This window comes from Protopterus annectens, chromosome 9.part0 (assembly GCF_019279795.1).
Source record: "Protopterus annectens isolate FY-2018-M chromosome 9.part0, PAN1.0, whole genome shotgun sequence".
Taxonomy (NCBI): Eukaryota; Metazoa; Chordata; order Ceratodontiformes; family Protopteridae; genus Protopterus; species Protopterus annectens.
In genome coordinates, this window is record NC_056743.1 from 945,680,596 (window position 1) to 945,697,711 (window position 17,116).

The window sequence follows — 17,116 nt, forward strand, 5'->3', positions numbered from 1 at the left end:
TCATTTGATGTAATTGTGAAATCAATAGAGGGAGACTTCTGGGTAGGGATAAACAGTAGAAGTTTTTTTTTTTTGGGGTTAACAAGGAGACAGCATTTGGAGAACCAGTTTTCAACTAAGGTAAATACTTTTTGGGTATTAGACTGAAGTTCAGCAGAAGATGTTGCTGCGCAGATTAGGGTTGTGTTGTCGGCATATTGAATGCAGGTGGTTTGAGGTAGAGATGTTTTCAGATCATTGATAAAAATAGAAAAGAGGAGGGGCCCCAAGATAGAGCCTTGTGGGACTCCCTGCGAGATAGGGAGCAGAGTGGATAGGCTGTTGTCCCAGAGGACCGCCTGTTGTCTATTTCTAAGATAGGATTCAAACCATTTGACTGCCTGAGTGTCAACTGAAAGTGAAGTAAGAATATCTAGCATTAAGTGATGATTCACCATGTCAAAGGCTTTGGAGATGTCTAAAAAGAGGGCAGAGGTGAGTAAGTTGTTGTTTCTATTTTTATTAATTGAGTCAGAAAATGATAGTAGTGCAGTAGTAGTACTATGAAAAGGCCTAAAACCATGCTGGTAGTTGGCTAAAAGATTATTTTGGAGGAGATGATCGAGAAGTTGCCGGTGAATACATTTCTCCATGATTTTAGCTAAAGGAGAAAGTAGAGCTATGGGATGGAAATTAGAGAGTTCAGTTGAGCTTCCTCCCTTATGTAGAGGTATAATGTATGAGACCTTCCAAAGAGTTGGTATAGTGCATTCTGTGATGGTCCTATTAATTAAGATAGAGATAGGGTAAGCAAGTACTCCAGCTGCCATTTGCAGAAATTCAGCTGGAAGGAGGTCAGCTAAGGGGGTACATGGTTTTAGTTTTTGAAGCTTGGTATGAATGAGAGAGGTTGGAACAGGCTGTAATTGGAGGGGAGGAGGTAAACTGGTTTGTGAGAGTTTGTTGGAGATGCTGGCTGGTGATAAGGTGCATGCTAATGATTGGACTAAGTCCACAAAGAATTTATTAAAGGAGTTTGCAATTTGGCAGGGAAAATCTTGAGTCAAATTAGCTGGTGTTGGAGTTTTGGACTGGCCTGGGTGGAGTAGGCTATTTATACCTGACCAAAATTTTTGAGGGTTTTTATGTTGGATGTGTTGGAGCTTATGGTAATGGTTCTTTTTGTCTTGGACTATTGATTTTTTGTAGCATTTCTCAACTGTCTAAAGATTTCATGATCAGTTGGGTTTTTAGTATTTCTCCATTTAGACCAAATTCGATTTCTTTGAAGGATTTTTTGTTTTGTCTCCTTAGTGAGCCAAGGTGCAGGTTTGCTCTTAGTTCTGACTGTCCGAGAAGGGGGCATGGTGTTCTAGGATTTGCAGAAATTTATTATTAAAGTAAGAGACTGCTTTGTCAAGTGGTAGGTATTTAAGGGGTGACCAATTGCAAGCTTTAAGTTCGGCTTGAAAGCTAGCTTGCTTGAGGTGTTTTTTGTTTCAGATAGTTCTATAGATTGTGTGGTTAGGTATGAAGGTTTTTTGTCTGGTAATGAAGATAAGAGAATGGTCACTAATATAATCAGGAAGTATATCTGATTTGTAGGAAAGGGGATTACTGTTAACTAGAACCCAGTCTAAGGTGGTTTGCTTGTTGTTAGGTTTATGGGTTCTGGTAGGGGAGGTAATGGTTTGATTGAAGCCATATAGGTTTATATGAGTGTTAGGCTAGGAAGAGTTACAACAGTTCCAGTCAATGTTAAAGTCATCAAGGAGTATGGTTTCTTGTGGAAAGGATGAGGAGAGCCAATTAAGGACAGTTTCAAGAGTGTTAATGTTGTTTCCTGGAGGGATATAGGAGCAGATTATATATAATGATTTATTAGCATTTATCTGTAGTTTAGAGATTAGGATTTCAACGCTATTGAGTGAGGGAGGTTGGGTATTTAGTGATGTAACCTGTAAATGAGATTTATATAATATTGCTACACCACCACCCTTTTTATTTAGGCGATCTGATCTCAGGATGTTATAACCTGGTGGGATTATATCATTATCCTTAGTAACTGGTTTGAGCCATGTTTCTGTAAGACACAGGATGTCAAAGGAATGTACGTGTAGAAGGGCATGAAGTTGGGTTATTTTATTATTTAGGCTACGAATATTGAGGTGGCCTATGAGGAGAGAATTGTCAGAGATATTGGAGATGCGAGAAGTGATGGATGGTCAGAATGAGGATCTGACATTGTATTATTTGGGCCTGGGTTAGGATGTATATCTCCATGCAGTAATAGGAGCTGTAAAGGGCTATGATGGTGTTTCAAGATTTTATAAAGGAGAGGGATTTGGTTTTTAGTGTGTGGATACATAATATGGGTTAATCTGTGGAATTTAGGAAGGAGGTAGGATGGTGAGGATGTTATGTTCAAGTGGGTTTCTATGGCTAGAGGAGAAATTGAAATTGTGTGTTTTAAGGGGCGCTGAAAATTAGAGAGGCTATGATGCTCATAGCAAGTAAGGTAATGTGATAAAAATAGGGGGGTAATAATAGTGAGAAAGAGAAGGCCATTATTGAGGGTAGCCCTGTGTATACTAGGCATGTTTGGGAGGACTAGGAGATAGATGCTCGGAGATATGAGACAGAGGTAAGAGCAAGGTTAAAGGGTAGAGTTGTTAAAGGGAAAATAGGTGAATAGGATATATAAATTAATGAGATAGTAAAAGGGTGGCGTAGTTAGAGAGAAAAATGTGGTAGATGAAGGTAGCAGGGGATAGGATGGGTAAGTTAATGAGGAAGTGAGAGGTAATTGGTTAATAGAAGATAGGGGTGTGGTCTGAGTAGTATAAGGTTAAGTGTACTGAGGGTGGGTGAGAATTGGGGGTAGGGGTGGGGAGCGGGGCGAATGGAGCAGGTAAGAGCAAGTGAGAAATAGCTCACAGAAACAGTCAGTGAAATAGCAGAATACAGCTAAGTTCTTGGAAGTAAGAGGTAAGAAGGGAGTGCTAGTATATTTAAAAAATAGCTAGGGCTAAGGACTATAGCAGAAACAAAGAGGAAATGAGAATGGACTAGACAAAGTAAGCTAAATGGCAGGACAGAATAGTATAACAGAGTAGTTTAGTGTTGAACTAAAATAGAAAAAGGTAAGGATTATTTAGAAGCTAATAGGAGCCTTGAGAAGGGAGCCCCCTAGTGGACAAAGTTTAAAATTACATTTAAATTATGTAGGCGGATGAAGAAGAAAGAGGACAGGGTTAGACAACACAAAAAATAAGGAGAGATAAATACCCTAAGGGGGAGATGGGGAGGTAGGCTGCTGGGTACCTGGTTCAGGTAGGGGATTTAATACAAAGTACTACACTGTAGCAAAAGACTATGTTTTAGTTACAATACAACCTCTCAGTTTAGTAGAGAGGTCAGACATACCAAAATCTGTTAGTCTGTTGGCTTTCTGCATGGTGCAAAAAACTAGTAGCAGTATGTGACTGGCTGCATTTTATTCCTCCTGATTGGCTCCCTTTGCCTCAGGAACAGTTACTAGATTGTCTCTTTTAGTGCGATGCTGATTGGCTACAATTGCGATATAAGAGCCAGTCAAAAAGTACAAAGGAGAGCCACCACTGTTCAGGCAGAACAGTGGGCTAATTCGATCACAGATGCGGAGCATTCCACACAATTCGGAGCACTTGGCTGCTCAGTTGGGAAGTAATTAAAAAAATATATTAATTAAGTCACATTGCATATTTTAAGAATTGCATTATATTTTCATGGCATGCCTAGACCAGATGCGGAAGCAGATGTGGACTGCTTTTGTCTACATTTTAGGCGGACTCTGCTTAAGTCTAGTAGAATTCAAGGTGCTCATTACTGAAGGGATTATTCTTTGGAATGTAACCCTTCTGTATTGCTGCCATAATCCCTTGGAATCCATTCTTTTTCCAAGAATCTTTGAAAAAATCCAACTACAAATAAAAAGAAGAGGATGCAGATTAAATGCGCTTGCAAAAGATGCAGTGAATACAGTACTATAACTTTGATTTAATATTTTTTTTTTATTTTTTTATTTCTCTGTTAACTTCTAAGCTGAATTGCTGCTTTCTCTCCGTTTGTGTCCTGTTGCCAGTAATTCGACATGTAAAATGTAACTGGATTTTGAAGAGCTTCTTGTTGCTTTCATTTATTTATGTATGCATGTATATATATATATATATATATATATATATATATATATATATATGTACATTTATTTACATTTATTTATGTATGCATGTGTATATGTATGTTTATTTACATTTATTTATGTATGCTTGCATATGTGTATGTGTATTTACTGGGGAAGTTCACTGATCAAAAGTGAACAATTTCAGGCCCAGACTGGGTTACACTGAGATAACAGAAAATCAGGATACAAACCATAACATGAAATAAAATAACAGAAAGTGCAATATGTTGGATGCAGAAAATAACACAGTCAAGGTTTAAGCACTGTACATAAAAGTAATATATGAGCTGAGTATATATATTATTTTATATATATGTGTGTGTATATATATATATATATATATATATATATATATATATATATATATATATATATATAAAATCACTGAGTAGATACTCTACATAAATAAAAATAAATGAGCAATGCTGAAAGAGAGAGAGATTTTTGCAAACATTTATGTCTCTGGCAAAAAAAAAAAAAATTTAACAATTTTGGTAATACGTTCCACAGAGCCATTCAGAATTCAGGTCTGCTTGTCATGTTTGCTGAATTGTGCCAGATTGTGTCACTGTGATATGCAGTGTTGCGCAGTGATTGTACATACTTGTTTTTGCTGGGGTAACTAAGGTGTCATTTTCTTTCTGTGTTATAAACAGGAACTAATCACTGCCTGGTACATTGGATTTTTGGTTCTTATCTTTGCATCATTTCTTGTTTACCTGGCTGAGAAGGATGAAAACAATGAATTTGCGACATATGCAGACTCACTCTGGTGGGGTACGGTAAGTTCCATTTTAATAGCAATTTATTTGCTTTGCATCTCAACTGTTTAAACTAGGTATTTGTTCTAGCAATTGCTTAATCTATATTTCCATTTTCTGCATAATTTGGTGATATTCACAAACTCCTTTTTGCTTTCCTATATAAGTTTATTTAGTCTCAGTAATTCATTAATACATTGGTATTAATTGTTGCTGACCTGCAATGCCATGTGCAGACATGTAGTCAGGCATTTTCTGCTGCTGTGCCTGTTTTCCTTTCAGCCTCCCCTCTGTTTATCATCTAAATCTTATTGTGAATGAATCTCAGCAGAAGTCCACCAATTAAAAGCTTTTACGGAAGACTTGGTCTGAGATTCTCAGAAATTCAGTGCATTTCTGCACCAGCTTTCAGCAGCTACATGCCTCTATGTTAACACCGGAGACAGACTTTCCAGCAAATATGCATTAATTAATTCAGTATGTATAAATGAGGCATATGTCAGTTATGGAGGTGAATCTAACTGCACAATGAAACTGTGCAAGCAGACACGGCCATGCAGTAAATATATACACAGAACAAGACAAAATCCCTAAAGTGGCAACATGCTATATTGTGTGATCTAATCAGAATGAGGAATGTTACCTTAGCCTGATATATCTCAATAGGCAGTGCCAAGCTGTGCTTCTGTTTTACCATATACGTAGACAACTGTTGGATTTATAACAGGGAATGAAAGGGGTGTACAGGAAAGCAGTAGAAAGGGGAAGTGCAAGCAGATGGTCACACAAACAGATAACATATAGGAATATTTGAGATGTGGGGAAGAAATGCAGTATATTTGTTTTTCTTTGCCCAGATGGGGCCCTGTTTTTTTGTATGGAGTGAAGGGAAAAATGGGGAGATTGAAATGGAAAGCAGAAGAAGAAAGATGTTAGGATGGTATCCATTGGGCAGACAGACAAACAGAAGAGAATAAACAAACAGGGGTGATAGCACATGCACTAGGATGGGGAAACATAGGATGGACAGAGCCTGGAAAGGGAAGACATAAAATGAATAAAGGCAGGATAAACAAATGGTGATGAGAATGGCTGGACAATGCACAGGATGAAGGCTAGGAGATAAAAGGAATGCAAACACAAGACTTGGAGATAAGGTATAGATATGGCCAACTGCTGAGCCATCTCTGTCGCATCTCAGAAAGGTTTGCAGTGGTCCATCACCTTGTGATGAAAGAAGGTAGCCTGTGGTATAGTACACAGTCCATTCTTTTCAACAGTCCCAGTTTTTGCCACATTTTTCCTATCATTCAGTACAATGCCCTCTTTGGTGTTTACCTAACCAGGCACAGCAAACAATTGGTACATCCACAGAGGTTCCTCACAAAGAATATAGGCATAAGTAACATGCCCTATATGTGGACTGCCTCAAGGTTATGTCCCTGTGTTCTGAAGAAATGTATCCACTGAAGAATGCATCTCTTTCTTTTCTTAAGAAAGTTAACTGAAGAAAATGTCCAAAAGTGACCAGACAAACTCTGTATTACTGTATCTGTTATACTTTATTTGTCTCAGAACAAATTCTTGCCAGTTAATTCTTTCAGAGCTATTTCAATTCTATTATAACAAAGCTAGACAGATGAATAGACTAAAGCACACTTAGTCTAAACGTCACTACTGAACGAAACATACTGTCCAGTTTATATACTCTTTTCAGCCAATGTTATTTTTAATGTCCTTGTGACTTGTTCTGTTTTTTGTCTGTGTCATGAAAAAGTCCATAGTTATTTCATGCCCTTTTTTGGTCCTTGCTGTATCTGAATGCTTCACAAAAGTCCTCCACGTCATCTTTGCATCACTTGACCTGTCTGCATATTATTTATTTATTTCTGCATCTGAAAGCCAAGAAAGTCAACTTCCTTTTTTTTCAGTAACAGGATGCATTTACAGTAATGCCCACAGCTATATGTTATTAATATCTAAGATGAATATAACTGTTCTTGCAAAGCAAGCATATTATTTTAAAAAACTGCTGTTTGGCTTGCACATTTCCTTTCACTGTACACACAGTATATTGGGGAAAATCATTTTAATTTACACAATATCTATCAATTCCCACTTTTTTATTTAAGACCCGTGAAAATTGTATGACAATTTACAACAAAATATGATCTTTAGTACTTTGAATCCCTTGGTCTGTTGCAACATGCAAATTCCTTGCATTCAATGCTATCTCTTTAAAGAATGTTACATTACCAACAGCTGTTACTTGATTTATACTTTTATTAACCCAAATCTTATGACGATAAGAGCAATTAATGCAGAAATTATAGTACCCCATCATAGACAACTAGCCATTATTACTTATCTATTTTTAACTGTTTTTATGCTTACTTAAGTAGGTTGTCAGTACACACAAGCATTTCAAAATCTTGTCAAGTTAACCCTTGCTTTACAAGGCAAAACCTTGTATTAGAAACAAGCATATTTCTTTTGCATTGAATAATTTCATTATTGCTTTGGGAAAAGAATATTTAAAAAAATCAATTTACAGGAAAATGTGATCCTCTGTACTTAATAGCCTTTCTTCATTGTTAACAACAGTTACTTGTTTGACAGTTTTATAACACATCTACTCTGTTATATCTGAGATAACTCCATAAGTTGCATTTGCTATTAACTTTGTAACTTTCTATATTGCCTTAGTGGCACCATACCAGTGAAAAAATTCAGCTCCTGAAATAGCACAATTTCCTATGTCCAGCTGTTTTAATCTTTCCCTATTTTTTATCATGAACCTCCCTCTTTTACTGGTGATTTTTTATCATGTCCTCTGGTAATGTGTGAGTAATTCTCATTATTGGACCTGCATACTCTATGTAATATAATTTTTTTTTCTTTCATGTATTCCTTAAAAGAAGTATTATGTGTTAACTCCCATGCTGTTTTTATTTTATACTCAAGCTTTTTTACATGAGCATAGTTCTTTTGAAAACAGAGTATCCCTTTTTCTATTATTCATCAACTGTAAATGTTTTTATGACTGATTGTTTTACAACTCTACTTTCATAAGATTTTTTAAACATAAAACCTGTATGTGTAACCTCTACAGGGACTGCATGTAATGGCATTTTTCCCTCTGTAAGGAATGCGGCTAAAAACCCAACAATTTGACTTGTCATGTGTCTTTACAAACAAATTTTGCATGTCCAAAATATATTGAAATCAGGTATGTAATTATGATGTCCCTGTTCTCATGATTTATTATATCTGCATATCTCTCCCCATTTTTTCTTTGCAACTGTTTTAGATTACCTTGTCTTTTTCATAGATTGCTGTTATAGAAACACATTTAAACTTTCCTAAGACTGTTAACAGACTGTTACTGTACTGATACTGTTTGATTGTTATTAACGTACACTAATTTTTATGAACCAACATAGTGTGTTGCTTTTGCTTGGATTTTTATTAGCTGAAAAATGCTATTTGTAATGACTCTGTACTTGACTACCTGTATGTATTGCTGTGTATTATTACCTGGGTGGCAGTTACTCCAGTTTGACTAATTATGTTTTTGCTGTACTAGTTTGTTTATAAGACTGTTTGCTGTTATATTTTATGTAATAAATTCTTTTGAAAATATGACATTACAGTCACTGTTTTTTTACCAATATTGATCCTGTTTGCTGTATGCATAAGCTGCCATTGGTGACATACTGTACTTTAATTTGGGTGGGGGTTGACCCTCTCTTGTTATTATAGAACCTTTTGTCATTTAGGATTTGTCATAGGTACTGCCTTAAATGTGAGTCCATTTCCAGACATAGATGTGGACTTACATACCCAACATTTAATTGCATTGTTTAGTTTTGCATATACCATGTTAAGTTGTCTATCTCGCCTTCATTCTTGCTGGATGGGTTCGGAGCCGACCTCGGCTCCGACTCGGCCACTCTAAAAGCTCGAGAGTTGGTTCCACCGGCTCGAGGCTCCCCTTATATCCCACAATGCTAGGCGTGAGTTACCTCAGATCTCGTTTGCCGCTACAGCGATCGAGGTGTTTGGTTTCTACCGGCTTCTAGGTGAGTTATTGTAGAGTAAATTTTAGTCTACTTAAACCCCTTTAGTTTAATTTATAATAGTTATTTCCCTTAGCTTAGTGGATTTAGTCGCTTTTTTTTTTTTCTTCTATTATCCCCTTTTTCCACAAAGAACTTATAAGTTCTTCCCTCGGGCCTTCGGGCCTTTCCATCCCCTAGTGGTGTGTGTGTGATTTTGTCAGGAATTTAAAACTTGTGATAGTAAGTTTTAATTTTTGAGTTAAACTTGTATAAGGTGTAATCAGTGTGTTTGTGTGTGTGGTTACACTTTCTTCAATAATGTCTAAGGACTCAAGGTCTCAGGCTTCAAGAAGTGTGACTCGTGCTGTCAGAAAATGTCTCTGACAGACGGTCACACTTCTTGTGTATACTGCCTGGGACCTTTACACCTGCAGGACTCTTGTGCTGTATGCCATGGCTTCAGCCTCAGAGTCCTGCAGGAAAAAAAAATAAACTTATTTTGAGAGGTTTACTTAAGCCTGAGGGTTCCCTTACTGTTACTTCGGGCAAACCCTCCAAGGCTTCTAGGTCCTCGGCTCCAGCTTCTGAGCTGAGGCCTAAGGCTTCGAAACCTCCGTCTACATCGGCTCCGGCTGGAGCCGATGAGTCTCAGACTGCAGCTTCTGTGGTTTCCTCGGCTCCGGCTGGAGACGAGGTATTGGAAATTCCTGTGTCGGTTCCGACTAGACCTTCGGAACCGACATCTAGAAAGAGGTCCAGGTCACCGTCCCTTGGCTCCGTTCATTCGGCTCCAGCATCTCCCTTGCTGTCTGAATGGAGCCATAGATCTCACTCCTCTAGGTCATCGAGGCTTTCGGACCATGACCTTCAGAGGGTAGTGAGTCGTCGGCTCCGATTTCTTCCTTAGAAGAATCTCGGCGCCAGACATCCCTCGTCGGCTCCGAGGGGGTGAGTGGCATCGGACCCTTGTCCGACCCTGCTCTCCCTCTCGGTGCTTCGGCTCAGGTGAGTTCGGCTCCGACATCGGCCTTGGAACCATCACTGTCGGTGCCGAGGGAGGTTTTCAGCTTTTCGGAGCGGGGACCTCTGGCTCTGCCTGACAGGGGTGCGTTCGAGGTCATGCGGAGTGTGTTGGAACCTGGTTCAACTCCACAGTCGGCTCCGTCCGCCCCTCCCTCTTCGGTGCCTCAGGTCAAGTCGACTCACTCCCTCATCCCAGACCGCAGAGAGCCAACTCCTCAGGAATCCCCTGTGGGGATCTCATCCTCTTCCGAGGCCTCTCCTGAATTGGCAGAAGAGCCCCCTCGGAAGAGAAAGTGTAAGAGGAAACACATAGACTCACCTGAGTCCGTCACCTCTGACACAGATTTAGAGGATTCCGAGGGTTCCCCCCGTTCCCCTTCTGAAGATGTCTCATTTGCAGACATTCTAGAAATCCTCAAACAGAGGGGAAATTGGCCAGCCCTCAGCCCTTCGGAGGATGAATCTGTGTACCTTGAGGCGTTTGGCTGTCGCCCTTCCACCTCCTGGGTGTCTCCCCCCTTTGACCCCCTCATGCAGGTGGTAGCAAAAAAGGCATGGACGGCTCCTGACTCAGTGGACCCCACTCCCAGGAGACCCTCAAAATTTATCATGGCACCAGCGGATAAACAATTTCTGAGCAAGGGAGTTTCTGTGGATGCTATGGTGGTTGCTGCTGCCACTAAGAAGGAACTAGCTGATCCTTCAGTGCCTGTCCATCCACCTAACAAGGAATCTAGGTCTATGGACAGGTACGGGAAGCGGATGTTCTCATCAGCGACCTTTGCAATGCGTTCACTGAACTACCTATGCCATTTTACTCGTCTTCAAAGAGACTTGATCAAAGAAGCGAGTGACATGTTGAAGGATCCTACAGCTGCGGGTTTTCAGGACAAGATGAACACTCAGCTGGCTACCCTGAACTCCATAGCTAACTCCTCCATGTGCCTCCTTTCGTATGCGGCTGATGGAGTGAGCAGGGCCGCAGGGACAGGTGTAGCCTTACGCAGGCATGCCTGGATGCGGCTATGCAACTTTGCGGACCCCTTTAAAACGTCTTTCACTAATTCCCCGTTTGATGGATCATCTCTTTTTGGTCCTCAAGTGAAAGAAACCTTGACTAGGTGCGAGACGGATGGCAAGACTCTTTCTGCCGTCGGAGTCCGTTTTCTACTCCTTCTAGGCCTTACCCCAAAGGCCAGAAAAGTGGGAAAATGTGGTTCCGCAAACAATCTCAAGGGCTTCGCCTGACGACAAAGTCGGTTCCCGCCAGAGGCAGAGGGGAACAACAATGGTAGACGTCGCCCTAGAGGCAGGGGGGGGTCCGCAGAACCAGGGCAATCGAGAAACTTTCTCCGATAAGCCCTTTCAGCATCCCTGAGGTGTTGCCCGACTGTCCACCTTCGGAGGCAGTCGGGGGAAGATTGTCACTGTACCCAGAAGCCTGGCTATCCCTAACTCGAGACAAGTGGGTACAGTCCATCATTTACGAAGGCTATTCCATTCCCTTCGTTTGCATTCCAAACCGATCAAAAAAATCCCTTCCAGATGTTCCACCCGCTCAAAGGGATCTTGCAGCTTTGGAAATTTCAAAGCTGCTTGCAAAAAGAGCAATTCAGCCAGTTCCAGCAGACCAGCAAGGATCCGGAATCTACTCCAGGTTCTTTTTAGTTCCAAAAAAAACAGGGGACTGGAGACCAATTTTGGATCTCAGTATCTTGAACAAGTCAGTCAAGAAAACACGATTTCGGATGGTCACGCTACAGTCCATCCTTCCCCTATTGGGAAGAAAAAACTGGATGTGCTCTATAGACCTTCAGGATGCGTACTATCATATAAAAATGAACAGACGGCTCCAGAAGATTTCTCCGCTTCAGGCTGGGAACCAGTCATTTTCAATTCAGAGCCTTGCCCTTTGGACTCACCACTGCCCCCCGGGTGTTTACCAAATGCATGGCAGTGGTAGCTTCTCACCTGAGACGTCAAGGATTCCAGGTGTTTCCATATTTGGACGACTGGCTCCTCACAGCTCCCACCAAGCATCTTCTTCTAAGGGCCAGGGACTACACCTTTCGCATTTGTCAAAACTTAGGCATTTCAATAAATTGCGAAAAGTCTGTTTTGTCGCCTTGTCGTGTTATTACCTTCATAGGCGCAATTCTAGACACAGTCAACATGTCTGCGAGGCTAACAGATCAGAGAATAACAGACATACAAAAACTGGTCTCGCTCATCTTCAGCAGCAACAGAGTCAAAGCCAGGTTAGTTCTGAAAGTATTGGGGATTATGGCGGCTGCCATGCCTTTGCTTCCATTAGCCAGATTCCACATGAGAATCCTTCAATGGATGCTCTTCACACAATGGTCATACCAGCAACTTCCGATGTCCCACACCATTACGATCACGCAAACATGCAGGAATCATCTTCTGTGGTGGATGTCTTCCCCTCAGCTCTTCTTGGGAAGACCCTTTGTTCCTCCCCCTCCGGTTGCTACTCTGACAACGGACGCCTCCCTGATCGAGTGGGGGGGGCATTATCAGGGCAGAACTGTCCAGGGCACATGGCAACCAGACGAATGCCACTTGCACATAAATGTTCTAGAGATGAGAGCAGTGCTTTTAGTGTTGCAAGCCCTTCAAGACTCTCTTCCCTTGGGAACGATAGCAATCCAGATGGACAATATGTCTGTAGTGTGGTATATCAACAAACAAGGCGGAACCAGGTCCTACCCCCTGTGTCGAGAAGCACTCAGACTGTGGCAATGGGCGATTTCTTCTCAGTGGTTTCTGATAGCAACGCACATCCCCGGGAAGTCCAATCAAATCGCAGACAAGTTGAGCAGAGCTATCCTCATGCCTCACGAGTGGTCTCTGAAAGACTCTGTTGTGAGAGAAATTTTTCTCAAGTGGGGTCAGCCTTGCTGCGACCTTTTGCTACTCCCAAAACAGCAAGTGCAGAGATTATTTCACCCTATTCCCTTTACCAGGCCAGCCCAGCAGAGACGCTCTAGTCCAAGTTTGGCCCTGGGGACTTCTGTATGCATTTCCTCCCTTCCCACTAATCTCTTAAGTGATACAAAAAGCTATCGCTCAGAAGGCCTCGTTGATCCTCATTGCTCCTTACTGGCCTCGACAGGTTTGGTTCCCCTTTCTACATCATTTTCTGTTGGAGCGACCTTGGCATCTGGACCTACTTCCAGATCTTTTGATCCATCAGTCGGGTCAGTTTCATCGCTCCCTTCCCTCTCTGAACCTCACTGCTTGGTTCCTCCAATTCCAACCTTAGCCAGGCTTCCTCAAATATCTCACTCTGTTCGAGATATTTTGATAGCTTCCCATAAATCTTCCACTCGGAAGATTTATCTTAGTAAGTGGAAACGTTTCGCCTATTGGGCTCAAGGCAGGGACGTAGATCCTTTCACTGCTTCCATCCAAATGGTCCTTGATTTTCTAGCTGAACTCTTCCATGCAGGTTCATCTCCTTCGACTCTTAAAGTTCAATTGGCAGCTATTTCTAACTTTCATGTGGGCATTTCAGAGTCTGCCATAATGTCCCACAAGCTTTGCAAAGCCTTTTGAAGGGAGTTTTTCTACTCAGACCTCCTATAAGAAATCCTCCTCCTCCTTGGGACCTAAATTTAATTCTTACTTCTTTGATTCTTCCCCCTTTCGAACCTGCAGCCTCCTGTTCTTTAAAATTGCTATCATGGAAGACTCTCTTTCTGGTAGCTATTACCTCAGCTAGAAGAGTTTCAGAACTTCATGCACTCAGCTGTCGACCTCCTTATCTGTTTTTCCATAAGGACAGGGTATCTTTACGAACCAACCCGTCATTTTTACCTAAGATAGCCTCGGCGTCTAACCTAAATCAAAGCATTGACCTCCCTGTGTTTTTTCCAGAATATTCTAACAGGTCTGAACAAAAATTGCATTGGCTAGATGTTCATCGTCAATTAAGGTACTATTTGGATAGAACCAAACAATTCAGAAAATCTGACCAGCTGTTTGTCTCTTATGCAGAAGGCAGAAAGGGACTTTCAGTTTCAAAGGTATCATTATCTAGATGGCTAACATCTCTGATTTCCCTTGTTTATGAAATTAGACACCAAAAGCTGCCTAGCAAACCTAAAGCTCATTCCACCAGAGCTTTGGCTACTTCTATAGCCTTCCAAGACAGACTGCCTATTGACACCATTTGTGCAGCGGCTACTTGGGCTACTCCTCACACTTTCATTTCTCATTATAAGTTGGATTTAGCTTCTAGGCTTAGAGCTAACTTTGGTTCCACTGTTCTCAGGAGTCTGTTCCGTTAGGCCACCCGGGACAAGGTGCTAGGGACGCGGTCCCATCCAACAAGAATGAAGGCGAGATAAACAACTTAACATATAGAAGTTATGTTCTTACCATAACGTTCCATGTTAGTTGTCTTCTTCTCGCCTTCTTCTTGCATCCCACCCTCCTTCCCCCTGGCCTGGACAGACCTAGAGGAGTTTTGATTGTGACCTCTCTTTCTACCACCTCTTTACTTTAGGTATATGCTCTGCGGTGCATATTTTCCTGGATCAGGATGTAGGTCATCCTTCTCTTCTCCCTTGTTTATAGAGGTGGACTTTGTTTCTAGTTATTCTGTTACTATTATAATCTGGGCCTAGCTTACAAACGAGATCTAAGGTAACTCACGCCTAGCATTGTGGGATATAAGGGGAGCCTCGAGCCGGTGGAACCAACTCTCGAGCTTTTAGAGTGGCCGAGTCGAAGCCGAGTGTGGCTCCGAACCCATCCAGCAAGAAGAAGGCGAGAAGACGACAACTAACATGGAACGTTATGGTAAGAACATAACTTCTATATTTGCACTACTGTAAATGTATTTATTGTATGTGTATTAACTTTACACTGTATTTGTATTAACTTTACTTTAAATCTGTATGGCTGTAAGTTATGTCTGTGTTTATTCTGAATCCGTCCTGGCTTATTAAACCAGTAAAGTATTTTTCTGACTTTTACTGTCCCCTTTGTTTAATTAACATTGAGTTTTGTATACTAACATCGTCTTCCATTGCTTTAAAAGATCCCTTATTGCTTTAATGCCTATTGCCTGCCGTGATTTGGTATTTCATAGGGTATACTTTATTTTTTATGTATCCCTCTGTGTTTGTTCCTGTGACTGATTGTTCTTTAATGTATTTTATCTTGATTTCTTTCCCTATTTTTGGGTTTGAAGAAGCACTATTATCTGCATAGATACCCTTTTGTATTTGACTTTTCGTTCATTTTTTGTAACATGGACAATTCTTTTTAATGTGACCTATTTTCTTACAAGTAAAACATATTACCTGCTTTTCTGAACTTTGTTGTATATCTCTCTGTAACCCTGGTGGAGCAGAAGCTGCTCGTGTTCCCCCTGTGTTTGTTTTATATCAGACCATGTATTACATCCCCTTCCTTTTACCACGTAGTCTACAAGCTGTTTTTGTACATTTCCTATGTGCATCTGCAATATTGCATACCTTTTTTAAACTGTCTAGCACTCTGGCTTAATCTCTGAGTCTGTATCTGTCTGTCAGGCAGAAACTGATTTTAAAGCTGCATATGCATTTTGCAGAATGTCATTAGCTGTCTGACGGAATTGCTTTAACATAACATCTTGCCTGACCAAAACATTATTTAGTTTTTTTTCTGTCATGCTATTTAGACTGTCTGTAAAACAGTTAAATGAGTCTAGACACTCACCTGTTTTAACTGCTTGGTTTGCTTTGACATTTGCCAAAGCATTTACTGTGTCCTTGCCTGGTTGGGAAGGTGGCCTAATGGTTAAGGTGTTTGCCTTACAAACACAAGGTGTAGGGTTTGAGTCTCACAAGGGATAATTAGCTAAGCTTAAAATGGCTTGCAAGGGCAGTTAGCTTAGTACTAATCTATGAACCTATGTATATTTTTTATGTGCTTTGATTTTGACAATACTAAACTTTCCCTGTAAATCATTTTGGGAATGAATGTTCATAACTCTCTTACTGGGGCATGTTTTAGGGGTTTGCCAACACTGTTGATGATTCCTGTTTCCCTTTCTGACCCAAACTGGCATGTGTAAATGCAAAAAAAAAAAAAATTAAATAAAGCATTATTTGAAATAGACCACTCAGTGTATGTCAACCTTTGTTTAAATGCCAACATATTGAAACAAAATTATTATTTTGTCTTGCCATTGAGGCAGAGTCTGTAATAAACAAGACTATTGATATATATCAGCAGGAGAAATAACTGTTATTTCTGCTGAACCCTGCCCAATGTAAACTTTGCTGTGCTTCTTTTAACTGTCTTGTCAGATTAACCTCTGTAGTTTGTGCCCTTTAGTAAATGTTGTTGGGCTCTATCTGATTGTTACGTTAAACCAGAAATGTCATTATGTAAAGTCTGAATGCTATTCTGAGTCTGTTCCTCTAAATGGCATTATTGTCCCTTACTACTGTCTCTAGGGAAATTTTGAAAAGCTGTTCTTTAAAAGGTTAATATTGATAGCACACTGTACTATGTTAGAACTTTCTTGTTTTTATTCATTTGCAATATTTACTATAAATAACATGTTTATGTAGTCTGTTACATTACTAACAATAATTGCATACATAGGTGACTGCAGAAGGTACATTTAACTGTTGCTTATGTGAACAACTAACAACGCTAGACTCAAACAAATTATTTATCAGAATAGGATATATCTTATGGTATGGCTTACATACTAGACTCCTTTGACAAGATAGACAGAAGTTAGGAAAGTTACCTCCACATAAAAGACAGTCTTTTTGAATTGCTGTACATTTTGTGTATGGATTATAGGCATTTATACATTTACAAACACAACAGTTATCTAATGCCTGAACATCAAACATTTTAGATTTACATTTTATGTCTAGCACAGAAGGTTGAAGCATGTAAATTTATATATACAATATGTGGGCACTGTAAAGTTAATGGTCTGTACTTGCATCCATGTTATAACTGTGAAGAAAGTACCGTAATTTACGCAGAAGACAAGCAGGTGATCAGGCTGAAGTAAATCTGGAAAAGGACGGCGTTTC

At 40.3% G+C, this 17,116-nt stretch overlaps 1 protein-coding gene across 1 annotated transcript in view; it reads left to right on the plus strand.

Moving 5' to 3' along the window:
* KCNQ4 (potassium voltage-gated channel subfamily Q member 4) overlaps positions 1-17,116 on the plus strand; it is a 1,236,349-nt gene that overhangs the window by 204,673 nt on the left and 1,014,560 nt on the right. Inside the window, exon 4 of the mRNA XM_044082186.1 lies at positions 4,858-4,983. Coding sequence (XP_043938121.1) covers positions 4,858-4,983 — 126 coding nt within the window. The remainder of the gene's footprint in view (positions 1-4,857; positions 4,984-17,116) is intronic.